We start from the raw sequence: 17,329 nt of genomic DNA on the forward strand, positions 1-17,329 counted from the left end.
CACACCAAAACTTGAGTGGCTGAAACAGAAAATAGCAATATAGAAATAAAGAATAAGACTATATCCCTCTCTATACATACCAAATGGAATTGACTGCAATGAAAGTTATGATTTATGGACAAAAAGAACAGAAAGGGGGGGGGGGTATTAGAGGATTGCACCCCTAAGCAGACTTTGCATAATACCTACTTACCTGAGTATATCTAGTAAGTAATCATATTGGTGATACTTTGTCATTCAAGGAGCAAAGCAGATTTGGAGAAAAGAAGGGGGCACACTCCTCCCAAGCTCCTTTGTTCCCTGAACGATAAAGACTCAGGAAGAAAAGAGCAGGCAGCACTGGTAAGTGGAGATTTTTGGTCATAGAAGTGTAGGTAGGGACTATGACCAGCCCAGCCAAAACAGCTTTTTAATGTCCCATCACAGAAGCAGCTCAGGGCACATGACTTCTTTTTATTTTGTTTTTGCTAGCTTGTGTGGCATCCGTGTGGCTTTTCATGCCAGTTCCAAGCGACATTATGTCCCTCTGTGGAAAGGCCCTATACGGAATTAGAGTGTAACTGGTAGGAGATGAGCTTTGGAGCTAGTGTCTTTATTATTTTGAGGTAACACACAAACTAGTAAAAGCAAAAAGGAATCCATGTGTTTATCACTAACAATGTATAAAAATGACACCTACAACAATTTAATTCTCTTTTAAAGAAACCAAATCTTTAGACATTGCAAACACAGTGGAGGACATCTGCAAGTCAGGTTGTTAAGTATTTTACTTTACTGGTTTACTTTTGGTCAAAGATGCACAAATTACTTTATGTAGCTCAAGATAAACTTGATACTGGTTGACTGCCAAAATCAAGAATTTAGAACCTGAATTTATATCTTAACTTACAACTGTTTCATCAGTCATCTCTTCTATATTCATAAGACTTTTCTCAAACTGTATACTGTATATCTTTTCATCCCAAACTATTATCCATGTTCTTTCTAAAGCTGTTTTTGTTTCTGTGTGAATGTTTTCTAACATTTAAGTGTTAGTGGGAACTAGAGCAAATTCCTAGTGGCTGCTATGGAAACCCAACATCTCGCCTACACATTTTCCTCCTTTACAGTTGATACATGCCCTACTGGTTGAAAACCACTGGCTTGTATCTTTCTTCCATTGGGACTGCTGTCAGGACTATCAAAGAACTGCTTCTATTTATATATTTATATAAAAGCACCTGCAATTCTAAGATGTTTAAATGGGGGGAGTGCATCTTAGAATTAAAGAAATACAGTATCTGACAACTGTGCACACATTTGTTTTACTGCAGTTTATGTACAGTGGAAATTAGAATCTGCTTGTAAACTTTGATCTACTAAGTACCATGAACTTATAAGAAAGCCATGTATTAAATCAATGATTCCCAAAGTGGGCATACTGCCCCCCGGTGGGCGCTGGAGCAATCCAGGGGGATGGTGATGGAACCTATTAGGACACGGGGCGGGGCCAGAGGAGGGGCGTGGCCTCTTCCCAAATGCCAGAGACAGGGCTGAGAGCCTGAGATGCCTGTTAGGATACACAGGGAGCGGAGCTAGAGGAGTGGGCGTGGCTTCTTCCCAAGAGCTCGAGACAGGGCTGAGAATCTATACCTCTCCTGAGGCTCTTGTTGGGACACTGAGGGCAGAGCTAGGGAACGAGGTGGGGCCTCCTTCCAAGAGCCCGAGACAGGGCTGAGCCTCTATACCTCTCCTGAGAGGCCTTTTAGGACTAAAGGGTGGGGGTAGGGGTGGGGCCTCTTCCCAAGAGCGCGAGACAGGGCTGAGCCTCTGTATACCTCCCCTGAGGCGCTTGTTAGAACAGGGGGCAGGGTATAGAGGTTCAGCCCTGTCAGGCACTTGGGAAGAGGCCCGCCCCCTCCTCTAGCCCCGCCCCCTGTGTCCTGGAAGACGCTGCAGGACAGGGATAGAAGCTCAATCCTGTGTTGTGACTCAGCTGGAGCCTCAGAGTGACTATGATGGGGATTATGGAATTCAGGTTCAAGATGATGGAATTCAGGTTCAAGATGACTCTGATGGGAATTATGGGATTCAGTTCAGAGTGTTCCTGCTGTGGAAGATGAGGAACAGGGAGGCTTTCCCACGGCAGGGAATGGTGTTGATGATACTAGCCAGGTGCAAATTGACTCAGGAAGGGAGGACAGCTCCCAGTCTGATAGCATACAGACAGATGCTAACCCTAACAAGCCTTGACGAAACGGAATCTTTGGATCGAACTGGCCGTCTGGAATTCAGGGTTCGCAGAAGTGTTAAAATAGCAAACAAGAGGGAGGTCAGAGGGCAAAGAAATGCTTTCATGCTATACAAGAGCTATTAATAGAGTGTGCAGAGAGAGAAACCTTTGTCAAAGCAACTTCTCATTTGAGTCAAGAAGCAAGCTCTTGCTTTCCCGGATTATCCTGCAGCCTTGGTGTGTTCATGTTCATGGGACTTTGTCACGTATTAATGGAACCTTGTTTTATGCCAAATGTTTTCTTGAAATATTCTTTATAGCCTTGTTTTGCAACAATCTTTTGAAACCTTACTTTTGCTTTTTAAGGACTATTTATTTCCTATTTCCTAATAAACTACAAAAGACTACAACCTGTGTGCAGCCTGGTGTATTTAGCAAAGAGAAGCTAACCTGAGGTGCGACACCCTGCCTCAGAGCTCGTAACTCCGCCCATCCCAGACCTGGCCACCCATTTGTGGCCCCGCCCACCTCCCCTCGCAGCTCTGCATCTTGGACTAGGGGAGAGGCTCAGCCCCGCCCTTTTGAGCAGGAGCCATGCCCACCCCTCTAAACCACACCCCCTTTCCAGGGGGCGCTGAGTCATATTTTTTCTGGAAAGGGGACAGCAGGCCAAATAAGTTTGGGAACCACTGTATTAAATGTTCTTGCTGAAAGAACACATGAGAACATCATATTCACCATCAGCACTAGCATTAACAACTAGAAACAATGTGACACATTTTGGAATAATATACGTTAGAAATAGTATTCCTTCACAGAAGACACCACATGAGAAGGAAAGCATTTACCTAAGAAGTTAGGAGCAAAAGAAGCATCAGAATCGAGAGACACAGGAGAGCCCTTAGAAGAAAACCCCAGTGTAGGAAAATAACCTAGAAAGACAATATACACATGTGTTTATGTGTACACATACATGTGCGCACACACCACCCAATTCCAACAAGAACTGTAAACATATGGCACAAATCATATGAAAGCTATAATTTTCCTCTGGTCAACAGTCATGTTAAAAGAATACGCACATGAAATAATGAAACCAAGATAGAGTAGTGTTTTAGCAGCTACATGGTTATTCAAATCTTTAGCAACACTTTCTAAGATTTCCTTCCTATACACAGAAATGGAAGTGCTACATCCACACAAATGTTTTGACAAGATAAAAAAATGCCGAAGATGCATTCAAAGTGATTGAAAGGTTCTAGAATTTGTTACTGTTGCTTCCAATTTTATAATAGGATCTGGGGAGGATTTCAGTTCAGCAGGAGAATATGCTTCAGGACAAATGTAACAGGCAGTGGGACACCAGCAATTAAGAATATTGAGGCAACTTTTTTGTGTCAAGAGCAACTTGAGAAACTGCAAGTCGCTTCTATTGTGGGAGGCTTCTCTCATGTCCCTATTGAGGAAATGAATTAAGATGATAACAGCTGCCTGAACTTTATTAAAGAACCTTATTTCAAACAGAGCCTCCATCAAGCAATATTCCGAGTGACAGTGAATCTAGATTTGATCATATGGGTCAATCTAAAAATGGAGATCAACAGGGTAAATTGTACTTTTGGATTCAGTCAACACACAGCACTGGTGTGTGTTTGCTGAGTGATAAACTGTGGCAATTTAGGGTGATGCCATGAAGTTAACTTTTTTTGTTCTATTCAGCCCCTGTTGTAGATGTATTTACTTAAAACATGTATATTCTGCCCTTATCAGTCCGAAGGGAACTCAGGGCGGAGCACAACATATATATGGCAAACATTCCATGCCTGGACATAAAATAACTATAAATATACACGAACATTAAAATCAGTTATATCTACTTTAAAATCAGCTGTTTAAACCAACTTAAGATACCATGCTAGCTATACCGTGGACTTCTTAAATGCAGAAAGTAGATAAATAAAATAAGTGATAGGTATACCTGCCACTAACAGAGTCGCTTCTGAGTTATTCAGCTTTGGATGGTCCCTGGATAACTTACTGATCCTGACCACTGGGGGATGCCAATGACTTGTAGCTCTTTTTTCTAATGGTGAACTTAAATGTCTTTGTATATCTCTATATAGCAACACATGTATTATAATTACCATTTTTTTACCTATAAATATCAAAGGCACTTTATTTTTACACAGCAACTTTCATCCTTACAATTCTATCTCAAAACTGAATGATCTTATAAAAGTCAGGTGAGACTTCTCTGGATAAACATTTACTGAATTAGGATAGGTAACATTTTTTTTATTGGTGGGTTTCTTTTAAAAACATTTTGTTGTTACCTGCCATATTATGCCAAAGAATGAAGGTTTTCTTCAAGCAGAGCTGCTACATTTAACTTTCTTCTGATGAGTCAACTCAGCACTTCCAATGAGCAAACCCACTAAAGCTAAACTGGTTAAATCAAATCTCCTATTAATTCCTGCATACTTTACAATTACTACATACTTTACTTTATCAATGTAAAGTCTTTGGTACCGTCTTTGGTCTCTAAGTAGAAAACTTTCATAACATCACAGAGTATTATAGTTAATGCAGCTTGAAGAGAGGACTGAGTATTAAATTATGCAACCCTTCCTCATTAGCAGTGTGTGCTGAGGTATTCCTCAGGGAGTTGTGGCATTCATAATGACAACTCTACCTAGTGGACCCAGGTAGGCTTCACTCAGGGGGTGGGGGAGGCAAACAAAGAACTCCTTAACTTTGTTGAAGATTTCAGGCAAAGCACATCACCTTCAATAGACATTCTAATTCTAAAATGTAAAGCTGTGGTCACTAGCTGGGGCACCAGCTCATAGTTTAAAACAATGTTACATCTGTCATATGATTTTTTACACAACCATGCATACTTTTAAAAGTCAAGCTCAAAGTGGGTGTGGATTTCTTAAATTCCAAGAAAGAATACCTTGTGGTGGACCTGTGGCCTGATATCCTGTCATTGGCCCATTATAAGCACCATACTGAGAGGCAGGAACACTTGGGATTGGTTGCCCTCCATAACCAGGCTGCAGGTATCCTGGATAACCAGGCTGTGGTTGCCCATAGGGTGGCCCTGTGTGAGTCTGCGGGTTTACACTCATTGTGTTTACATCCCCAGACTAGACTTCACCTACAAGGGAGAGAAAAAACACATTAGAAACCACCAAAAATAAATATAATCGTTATGCTTGGCAATAAAAACATTCCATGTTCCACCACCAATAAAAGCTTTCAAAGTCTTCAAATCCCTTCCTCATGCAAGATGTCACAAAACTGAGAAGGCATCAGGAATATTGGATGGGAGTACAGATTCTTAAATCTCATTGTGTACATGTTGCTATTGCAAGATGTAATGTGAAGGAAGGTTGTGAACACTCCCAGATGGAATAAACTCATGGTGATTTTTGTTTTGGTCATTTGCACTAAAGTAGACTTGGAGTTATGGCTATTCTGTGAAGGAATAACCTTCAAAAGATCCACTTATGCAAACTCAGGGCTGTGACATCCTTTAATAAATCGATTCATGTGTAATATGATCTCCCTCTCCTGATACCTTGGAATGAATTAAATTTGAAACAAAACTACTTAAAAGGAAAACACATGATAACAATGAATAATTGGAAGTAATTTTTTTTTTAAAAAAACCCCAATAATAATGCAAACAACACCTGGGAATCAGAATGGCATCAAGGTATGTACAAGGTGAGCTTCCCTAGAATGAACATTCTTCCTACTAAGCAGACCTTTTTACATATTTTAATGAAATTAATCTTATCCCGAAACACAGATAGACCACTTTATAAATTAACAAAGAGGACACACACTTCTTCAAATTGTAAAAGTAAAGGTACAAGAGGAATTACCCCGATTAACTTTCACCATGCTAATAAAAAGGAAGTGGTTAAATACTTTCACATAAAGGTATTCTGGCACATAAAATATCCATGTCCAACAGAAACAATATTTGATTATCAATCCAGTAATAAGAATTTGAGGCTAAACTGGGGCTAGTTTCTACATTAAAAGCAAAGGCTTTTGGTATCTTACAAATGTCCGTGGTGATGATGGTAATGGGAGGAGAAACTTGTTGATTCCATGGCACCTGTTTCTTGAATACATGGTTTTTTGGTGATGGTGGGTCTGTGGAGCCAGGCTAGTATGGAAGGGCTGATTCAGACAGTTGCCTGACTTGTGGCATGTCATGGTGTATATATGAATGTGGTATTTATACTACTCTTAAATATCTCCCAAAAAGGGGAGTGCATTACACACTCCAAGGCAATTACTGTTGGACAGCTCTTTCAGTAAAGACACTTTTCAGAATGTTAAGGTGTAATCTCTGTTCTTATCATTCGACTCCACAGGTTCTCATTTTAATCTCTGAAGAAACAGCAGCAGCCGCAGCAGCAGCAGCAAAAAAACCAAAACAAAACAAAACAAAACCCAAAAACACAAGCTCATTCCATCTTCTACATGACATCTTTTAGATATTAAGATGACTATCATGTCAATCTTCTTTTAATGGGTTTTCAAATTGAAAACATCTTAAAACAAAACAAGAATGACAGTATGTGGATACACAAAGTAAATAAAAGTACTTTTGAGATTCTGGTCGAGTGTAACTTTAAAGTTTCTGTCATAAGGTCTATTGTATTTACATTTCATTTCAATGTTTTGCTTAGATGATGCAATTTACATTTATCCCTGCTGAAATAGATTTTGCTCGACTTGGCCCAGCCCTCAGATTTGTCAAGGACAATTTTTATCCTGTTCTTTGGAGTATTAGCTACCAATGTGCAAATCTGATAAGCATGCCTTCTGTTCCATCATCATTTATAAATAATAACAGGGTTAGCATAAAACCCTTATGCATCCCACTTATTCTCTTTTCAATGAAAAGCAACCACTAGTGAGCACTCTCTGGTTTGGTATGTCAATCAGTTACAAATCCACCTAACAGTGGCACTGTCTAGAGCAGTTTTATCAGCGTGCCTCAAAGAATATAACTGAGATCTTGTCAAAAACCTTACTGAAACCAAAATATATTACATTCATAGAATGTTCCTCATCTATCAAACTTATTGCTATTACAAGGGGAAAAACACCATGAGGTAAGCCTGGCATGACTTATTTTTCAGAAACATAACTTTGCTTTTCATAACCACTTAAACGTTTGACTGTATAATACAGCTCTGAGGCACATACATCTGTATGCACTCTTAATTTAGCTATTTAAATACAAGTCTTCTCCTACAGCATTAGATACTTGTTCTACCCTACAGCACCGGATACTGATGTAGCTGTAGGTCACTTCAGCACTGGCATCTCAAGAAACCTGCATGGTGAGATACAAGAACAACTCTGTGCCTGTCTTTTCACTATTGTTAGTTAAGGCGGGAAAAACATATTTAATAAAAAAAACAGTAAGTCAGAACTGCAAATAATTCTGGGTTGTATTTCATAATCAGCAAATGCTGTCTGATCACTTCCACTCTGTACGCATATAAACACCTATAATAATCAGGAGTTCAGAAAGAAAAAAAGATGCTAGTTTTTGTCTAAACCAGGACTCAAGATCTGTCATGTTCAAACATGCTAGGACTTCATTTCCAAGCTTTAGCCCGGAGCATATCAAAGCAGCAACAAACCAGGAATCCCACTTCCTACATTAACCTGCCCCTTCTCCCTTGATTTTTGGGGTCATCATTTTCACTGTTAGGAAGCCAATCACAAATCAAGGAGAATCCAAATGCCATTCTGTGACATCATTCAAGCTTAGTTTTTGAGTATGATATTTTTCATAACTTCATTTTATAATCACATTTAACAATATTATTCAATCTAAAATATGTTTTAGTGACTAAAGTGTTTCTTACATTTCTCTTTACAAAGTAGCGAGTTTCCCCCCCCCCCCCCCCTGTATTCTTAAATGTTTATATCCTGTATATGGTTGATTTGTTTGTTGTGAATTACTGTCAAGTCAACTTTGACTTATGTTGAATTTATGAATGAGAGACCTTCAACAGTCCTGCTCATGTCTTGCAGACTCAGGTGATTATCAAGTAATGCGATCTTCCTCTTCTACTACCTTATGGAGTATTATCTTTTCTAATTAGTCATAGCTTCTCATGATATGGCTGAAGTTCAACAGTCTCAATTTGGCTTCTAGAAAATGTTCGGCTTTGATTTGTTCTAGGACCCATTGATTTGTCTTTTTATCAGTCCACACCATCCACAGAATACTTCTCCAACACCACATTTCAAATGAGTTGATATTCTTCCTATCAATTTTCTTCAGTCTGATATTCACAACAATACACTGTCTAGATCCTTTAAAGCTGCCCTTCCAAATCCTAGCCTTTTATTTCTTGACCACAGTTCCCATTCCAATTAATTATTGAGCTAACGTACAGAGAATTCTTTGTTTCTGTGAGAACTAGCACAGTGAAAACCAGATTTCCAAATCTCAGTTGAGAATCTAAACCCACAGAATGACCTTGAGTAAACCTCAGAAAAAGACAAGGGAAACCCACTCTAAAAAAATTGTGTATTCCTCCCCCCAATGATAACATCATCATTGGTCATAAATAACTTCATGGCACACAACAATAACATTTCAGTATCTTTGTCTTCAATTTATAAAATTACGCAAATAATCTGTGGTCACTATTTTTGTTTTTTTAATGTTCAACTATAAATTGAACACTGTTGTTGCTCCTTCTTCCAATTTTACACTTCTTTGCTTAGATGTTAATCCTACTTTATGATCAGTATACAAGTTGTATAGATAATGTGATAAAATGCTGTCTTGTTTTACCCCCTGTTGCCAACCAGAAACCATTCTTTCTCTCTATATTCTGTCTTGATGGATTGTCTCATCATAGGGTTTTCATAATAAAGACATTCAGAAGGAGTTTACAGTGCCCACTTCTGTGCAGTTCTAACATGTGTACTATGGTGCCACTGCCGTTGCCTATGAGGCATCCTCCCAGTGTCATGCCAGTATAAATATCACTTCTTCATCAGCCTGTAGTCTTTCCATTACTATATATGTGACTTTGAGCTCATTTTTATTATTTTTTTCAACTACCTATGTATGAGCATTGTGTCTAGTTTGAGATTGATTGCAATGGTAAACATAAAGATTTACACAGCCAACATTTATATATGATTCAAGAATAAATTTGCAAAGATAAAATAAAAGCCAAGCTATAAAATGCTATATCACTTAGGAACCAGTCATTACCCAGTATTTGTGCAATCCTTAATGTAAAAATTAACATATCAGAGACATTAAGCCAAAGTTCAAACTGAATTAGTTCCACTCTTTGGCCTTCTGGTCTCTGGCACATAGTTAATAAGAAACCATTGCTTCTTTCAAAACATTTAAAGAGGATGGTAACAAAGTCCTATGAAAGGATTATTTAATTTTACACAATGACCTGAAATCAGAAAATATATTTAGTTTAAATAATTTTAAATCATGTTTCTGATTTTTTAATCACATTTCTCAGATTTCCTGAAAAATAGCAGAGATCTGACCATGCTAAATTTGACTAAATAGCATTGTTGATTTTATACTGTTTTGTTCCTTACAACCAGACCTTGAAGTGTATCTTTTGAGCTACAGTGAGAATCAAGCCATGAAAATATTCCAGCTGTCCTGGCCTAGTCTCACCCTTACAGAATCAGATTAGAAAATCATAATTAAAGGCCTACCAACAAGATCTGGTAGTTATTGAAAACCTATAGCAGTTCATTTTCACCAGATAAACACGAATTGTCTTTTTTCTAGTGTTCATATTCATATGAGAAATACACACATTGGCTCTTTTACATGGAAAAGTTGTCTTTGAATTCAGTGGCCATATTTGGATGGCAAACTATAGCAGATGAACAAATACACAGTACTGAGTTCACACACACTTATACCCTTCCTCTGTTGTCACAGATACTGGGAGATCAGAAGGTTTTATTTCCAACTTCAGTTAACCACAGTTTTATGCTCAGATTAATTAAATCAGGTTTGTATCACATAGTCTGAATGTGGCTTGTTCCATATAGATTGATTTGCTGATTCAGACAAGACAACGATTTTAACACATCAGGTGAAAACTCCCGAACTTCTGAAATCTATCACATAGGAGTGTGTGCACTCATGGGAAGGCTAACCTAATTTCCAAACCACACTATGATTCAGCACAGGGTGTTGAATCATAGTGCTTCTCCATGTGCTATTCTGTTGCAACATCCAACCCAGCAAGCCCATACAAAGAAAGCTGAGGAAAGCTGTGAATGGTAGTCAGAATCTGGAGGGCACTTTCCTGATTTACATGTTATCTAAACTCCACCATACACTGCTAGGTGTTGTTGATTTGACTTTGAGACTAAATCTACGCTAGCACACGTATAATACATCGCAATATTAGATAAGTTGTTAAAGAGAAAGTCAGCATTAACACTTTCAAAATTAGCTGTAAGTAATATGAATATATGAAAGACATACTTCATCTACTCAGGATCTTACCCATATTTAGTTAAAAATAAGTCACATTCATCCCAACAGGCATTCTTGCAAAATAGTAATGGAAGGCATGCCTTATTTTGGTCACGTATGAAAATACCAAGCATTGGAGGGGGGGGGGGGGGGGAGATTCAGCAGTTCACCCTACAGGAAGCAGACAGTAAAATCCACTAATTCTAAGCCTATTTCTCCATTCTATCTAACTCCAAGAAAGTTGTTTTAATTCTAAACCACTGTCAGTAATTGACTGGCTAAAGAGGAACAAATGGAACGAGCTCTTGGCCACAGAATTACTGAACTGAAAGAAACCACAAGGGTCATCCAATCCAACATCCTGCAATGTAGTAGTACACAATCAAAGCACTCCCAATAGATGGCCATCCAGATTCTTTTTAAAAATCTCCAGAGAAAGAGACTCCACCACACTGAATCACTTTTCTGCAATTTCATTCAATTTCTCTGTAGCCTACTCTCCAGAACAGCAAAACAAGCCTGCCTCCTCCTTAATATGACATCCTTTCAAATATTTACCATATATACTCATGGATAAGTTGGTCTCGTGTATAATTTAAAGGCAGATTTTGAGGCCAAAATTGTGCTATGACTTACAAATAAGTCAAGAATCATTTCACAACACCAATGTCACCTCGGGGGGGGGGGGGTGTCCTAGCTGCTGGTGCCATCATTTTTTGGCCCAGGCATTGAAAAATGTCAGAAACAGCACCATGGCAGAGAAGATAGATGGCCATCTGTCAGCTGTACTTTGATTATGCATGGCAGGGGGTTGGGTGAGATGACCCATGTGGTAGAGTGGAGTGATTGGTGCTTATTTTATCTTATTCTGCGGCAGACTAAGTTCTTGGATTTTACCACTCTACTTGGTAAGAATTAAGGTACAGTAATTACATTGACCAATGGATAACTTGAACCAGTTTCTTGGGTTGCTTTGTTGACTAAAATTTCTAAATGTACAAATGACTATACAGACAGTCCCCAAGTTACAAACATCCGACTTGCAATTCATAGTAAAGAGCGGGGGTGAGGCAACAGGAAGAGAAATATGTCAAGTAGGAAGGCAAAATCACTCCTGGAAGTTAGAATGGGGGGAAAGATGACTCCACTGAAGCTTTATCACCAATCTTTTTTTCTAAAACAAGCTAAAATTTTCAAATTCAATTATTACAGGGACAGAACGTGGGGTGAAATCTTCTAAACAAGGGCAGAGACAGCAAAACAAATATCACAGGATGTTAACCCTTCCCTGTGCTATCCCAAGCTTATATATATGGCTAGAGTTACAGTTTAAAATATACCTGTTCTGACTGACAAACATATTCAACTTAAGAAGAAATCTACAGAACCTATCTGCCTACATAGCGTAAAAATTGTTATAATGTCCCCTCTTAACCTTCTCTTCTGCAAGCTAAAATACCCATTTCCCAAAGCTGTTCCTCATAGGGTTTGGCTTGCAGATCCTTGAAAATTCTCTTGATGTAATTCAGCTTGTCAGTTTCTTTTCTGACTGGTGGTGCCCAGAACAGGACACAGTATTCCAGGTGAGATGTGACCAAATAAGGATTATGACTTCCCGCAATCTAGATACTATACTCTTGTTGATGTCATCTAGAATTACTCTGAATTTCTTAGCTGCTGCATCACACTATTGACTCATGCTGTACAGCTTGTGGTCTACTAAGATCCTGAAATCGCTTTTACACATACTATTTTCATTAATCTTATATTATTTTATTCAGAGATAAAGATTAAAAAAAAAACAATACCAGAAAACGTTTTTCATAAAATAAAAAACTAATCAACAACTACTAACATAGACCTGCCCAACCTGTAATCCTCCAGATATTTAGGCCTTCAACTCCCAAAAGCCCTAGCCAGCTAGTCAAATGGCCAGGAATTCTGGGAGCTGAAATTCTAAATGCCTGGAGGCCATTGGTTGTGCAGGACTGAACTGATGCAACTATATGTAATAGGCATGTGCGATCCAAGAAAAAAATGGTTCTAAACTATCTTTGAAAGTCGTGGGTGCTGGCGCTCCATTTCTAAAGTCATTGCTGAATTTTGAAGGCAAAAAGTTCAAAACTTTCTGAAACTTCCGAATCTTTGTATGTACGTTAATGGTAGATGTGCATGCGCATGAAGGAAAACATTATTGTCAATGGGGAAATTTGAGGGGCTTCTCTCTTCCTCATTTTTTGAGCTATCCTAATGAAATTAAGCCCATTACTAGCTCCAGCCAGTAGAGAAAAAGCTCAGGACTTGGTTTCTTTCTATGGGGCTCTTATTAAGTCCGGATGCCAGCCACTGGAAAGAAAATGCTCTTCCCTTTCTGCCAAGACTCAGCACTGATTGGGCAAGGAGGCAAGCCCAGCCTAGGCTGCTCCTCCCTGCAAACAAAGTTTGGTTGAATTAAAAATGCTCTCTCAGATATCCAAAGGTATTCGAGGCCATTAAATAAATGGGCTCCAATGCTTCAAATTGGAAAGTTAATTCCGAATTGCCAAACCACCTCAGAATCCCGTTTGGAACCCAAAATATATATGATTTTATTCCGATTAATGACGATTCTGAGGAATTCACCCATGCCTAATATCTAACAAAATCACTCTAACATAAATCAAACCTGCAATAATAAACACATTCACAATATACAACTCCTAAGACTAATCTACGAACCTCACACTAATTTTATTTTCCTAGTGTCTTAAGATAACACTATATATCAACACTTTTACAATTAACTCTTCTAAATCATAAAGCCAATAGCTTAAGTTTGTCCATCTCTGCTGTAAAAAAGTGATAAATTGTATAGGTCCCAGAACTGTTTTCAAGCCAAGTATCACCCATTTGATATTTCTGTGTTTAATTTCTTTTGTGTAAGTATAGTACCTGTTGAAATTCATTTTGTAAGCCTTGGCCCAACTCTCTAAACTGTTAGTCATTTTGGATTCTGATCCTGTCCTCTGGGGTATTAGTGATCCCGTCAAGTTTGTATCAAATGCAAATGTAATAAACATATTCTTTATCCCATCTTCGAAATCACAGATAAAGATGTTAAAAAGCAATGGCCCAGGACAGAACTGTGTGGCACCCATGGGTCATTTCTTCTCCCTAGGATGGTAGGCACCCTTAAGAGTTCAGCCAACTGACCAATTCACAATCCACCTTACCGTAACACTGTCTATCCCAGCTTCTAAAACTGTGGGTGGCGACCCCAAATGGGGTTGTGTTAACTGTATGTTGGAGTTATAAAATTTTTGGCAACAATAAGAGTTTTCTGAATGCCACCAGTTTCTGCTTTAGATATCTACCCAAATCTGTTAGCAACAACATGGAGCAAATTGTTTCATCTGTCTTTCATAAAAAGGAAATCAGCCTGCCTTTTATAGTTTTACAAATGCTGGTTTTTCTTGATGGTTTTCTTTTCAGTTTCAGAAAACTGCCCTTTGAATCTTGATTCCAAAAAAATGAAGCTGGATTCATAAACCACACTCAATTGAAATCAAAAACATCAGTCATCTGCCAATAAAAGTTCAAAACGAATCTGTTTGCAACCTTTGGAGGAAGAAGAGGGTTAATACAACCTATTTGTTTGAGGGGGAAGGAAAGGATATGGATTGTGTGCATACATTTAAACAGAGGGGGTATGATTGCTATGTTCAAATATTTGAAATGATAACACATTAAAGAGAGGCAGACTTGTTTTCTGCTGCTCTAGAAAACAGGACATGGAGCAATGGATTCAAATTGCAGGAAAAGAGGTTCCACCTAAATATTGGGAAGAACTTCCTTACAGCAAGAAGTGTTTGGTAGTGGAATATGCTTCCTTGGAGTGTAGTGGAGTCTCCTCTCGAGATTTTTAATATAAAACTGGATGGCCATCAGTCGAGAGTGCTTTGATTGTATTCCCTGAATGGCAGGCTGAACTGGATGGTCCTTGGTTTCTTCCAACTTTGTGATTTTGTGATGAATAACCTATGGATGCGAGAGTTGGACCATAAGGAAGGCTGAGCGAAGGAAGGTAGATGCTTTTGAACTGTGGTGTTGGAGGAAAATTCTGAGAGTGCCTTGGACCGCAAGAAGATCCAGCCAGAAAATAATGCTCGGCTGCTCACTGGAAGGAAGGATATTAGAGGCAAAGATGAAGTACTTTGGCCACATAATGAGAAGACAGGAAAGATCATGATGCTGGGGAAAATGGAAGGAAAAGGGAAGAGGGTCCAACCAAGGGCAAGGTGGATGGATGGTATCCTTGAAGTAACTGGCTTGACCTTGAAGGAGCTTGGGGTGGCGATGGCCGACAGGAAGCTCCGGCGTGGACTGGTCCATGAGGTCACGAAGAGTCGGAAGCGTCAGAACGGGTAAACAACAATCATGAAAACAAGAGGGAAGTGGGTGCGGGTACATTTCAGGCATATGGCCCACTCAGCATTCTGGGACCTTCTAAGTAGGAGACTTTCCTGTTTCCACAATTTCTCCTAGTAGTAGGAAAATCTATATCATTGTTGATTGGAGAAAACATTCCCAGTGCTGCAGTATCACCCTGAGTTCCTGAGAAAGGCTGCTCAAAACTAGAGATAACATTTCTGTAGAAATGCACATATGAAGTAATTAAAGCATGCCTCTTAGAATCATAGAATAATAGAGTTGGAAGAGACCTCATAGGCCCCATGCCAAGAAGCAGGAAATTGCATTCAAAGCACCCCCAACAGATGGCCATCCAGCCTCTGCTTAAAAGCCTCTTGTTACAAAGGGTAATGTGCCCAAACGTCACCAGGGAATGTGGCTTTACTGAGATGGGTCCAGGTTACTCCCAGAAGACAGTTTGACATGCAACTCCAGAACAGTTCCACTCTTGCTTAAAAGGATTCAGTTGCATCAAGATCTACTGGTGCACCCATCGTGATGCAGTTGCACAGAATGCCACAAGAGTAGATTACCATTTCAGAAAACCAGTTCATACCAAAGAGCTCCTCTTCATTTTCTAGGGTAAGAAAGGCACCATATATTTACCAGGAAAATCTGGATAACCAACAATATGTGAACCAGTTCTGTAGCAGAATAGAAAAACAAATCAGCCCTACAAAATTAAGAACAAAAACAAGCCCTACTTTCGTGCCCCAAGTCCTTGAATAAAGATTACTGTGAGTAGATTTCAAGAAGCAGCTTAAGTCTGAAGATCAATTTCTGGTCAAACAAAAACATAAGAGCAACAAGCAGATATATAGGTGGAAATAAGACAAACAGAAAGTAGTTTGCTTTATATCAATGATGGGAAATGTGTGGCCTTCCAAATACTGTGAGACTGCAACTCCATCTGCCTGGCTCACAACGTTAATCATGCAGAATGGCAGAAAATGCAAATCAGTCACATTTACGCTATCCACAACCGTTGTGGGGATGCCCAAGGTACCATGTCTCCAGTGCACACAGGAAAAGGAGGATACAGTGTTAATCCTTATTATGTTATCTGCCTAGGTGCTTTTTAAAATGTTATTAATAATCCTGAAGAAGAATTTATTGGAATAATGCTTTTGATGAAATGCAGTCAAAATATGCCACCCATTCCTCTGCAGACACATAACTACATTTTGTTCCATCAAGCTTTGTTTATGTTCATGTCCAGGCTATTTGGCTGACCACATCCCCTTGTACGAACCTACCCAGGCCCTGAGATACTCAGGAGAGGCCCTTCTCTCCATCCCGCCTCCAACTCAAGCTCTGTTGACGGGAACAAGAGGGGGGGGGGGGGCTTCTCAATGGCTACGCCTCGACTCTAGAATTCCCTTCTTCTAAGGGAAACCAGAATGGCCCCCTCCCTGCTGTCCTTCAAGGCTAAAATCTTTTTATTCAGGTAGGCTTTTAAAGAAGAAGGCATTTAAGATCATCAGGAACTACTGTGATTTATTCATTTATTTATTTATATCCTGCCTTTCTCTCAATTGGGACTCAAAGCGGCAAACAACATGTAACGAAAAACAACATGTATCTCCCTTTGGGGAGATAGGACGGAATGGAAATAAAGTTTTATTATTATTATTATTATTATTATTATTATTATTATGTATCTAACTGGAATCAAAGGACAAAACATCCACATATTAGCATACCCCACTGAGAAAAGTTTGATTCTGAGATTTAGGGAACCGCCTAAACCAAGCATGGGCAAACTTCGGCCCTCCAGGTGTTATGGACTTTAACTCCCACAATTCCTAACAGCTGGGGAGTTGGAAGTCCAAAACATCTGGAGGGCTGATGTTTGCCCATGCCTGGTCTAAACACTGGAAAGAATCTCCTTAGAATACGAGCTGTCTGACAGTGGAAGATGCTGCCTGGGAGGGTGATGGAGTCTGCATCTCTGGAGGTTTTTCAGCAGAGGCCAGATGGCTATCTGCCGGGAAGGCTTTGATTGTGTGCCCCTGCGTAGCGGAAGAGAGTTTTGATTGTGGCAGATGGAGCCCTTGGGGTCCCTCCCAACCCTGGGATTCTATTCGTTCTATACTCGGGGCCTTTCCTCTGAAAGTTCCCTCACGGCGGAGTGCGGCCCA

At 39.5% G+C, this 17,329-nt stretch overlaps 1 protein-coding gene across 4 annotated transcripts in view; it reads right to left on the minus strand.

Annotated features, from left to right (window-relative positions):
- sec24c (SEC24 homolog C, COPII coat complex component) overlaps positions 1-17,329 on the minus strand; it is a 56,146-nt gene that overhangs the window by 38,337 nt on the left and 480 nt on the right. For 3 of the 4 annotated variants that reach the window (XM_003223136.4, XM_008114250.3, XM_008114251.2), the window contains exons 2-3: positions 5,169-5,372; positions 3,061-3,144 (exon numbers count right to left, since the gene is read on the minus strand). In XM_003223136.4, coding sequence (XP_003223184.2) covers positions 3,061-3,144; positions 5,169-5,343 — 259 coding nt within the window. In that variant the 5' untranslated portion in view covers positions 5,344-5,372. The remainder of the gene's footprint in view (positions 1-3,060; positions 3,145-5,168; positions 5,373-17,329) is intronic. The other variant, XM_008114252.3, reaches the window with a different exon arrangement.

Source organism: Anolis carolinensis, chromosome 3 (genome assembly GCF_035594765.1).
Source record: "Anolis carolinensis isolate JA03-04 chromosome 3, rAnoCar3.1.pri, whole genome shotgun sequence".
NCBI classification, from domain to species: Eukaryota; Metazoa; Chordata; class Lepidosauria; order Squamata; family Dactyloidae; genus Anolis; species Anolis carolinensis.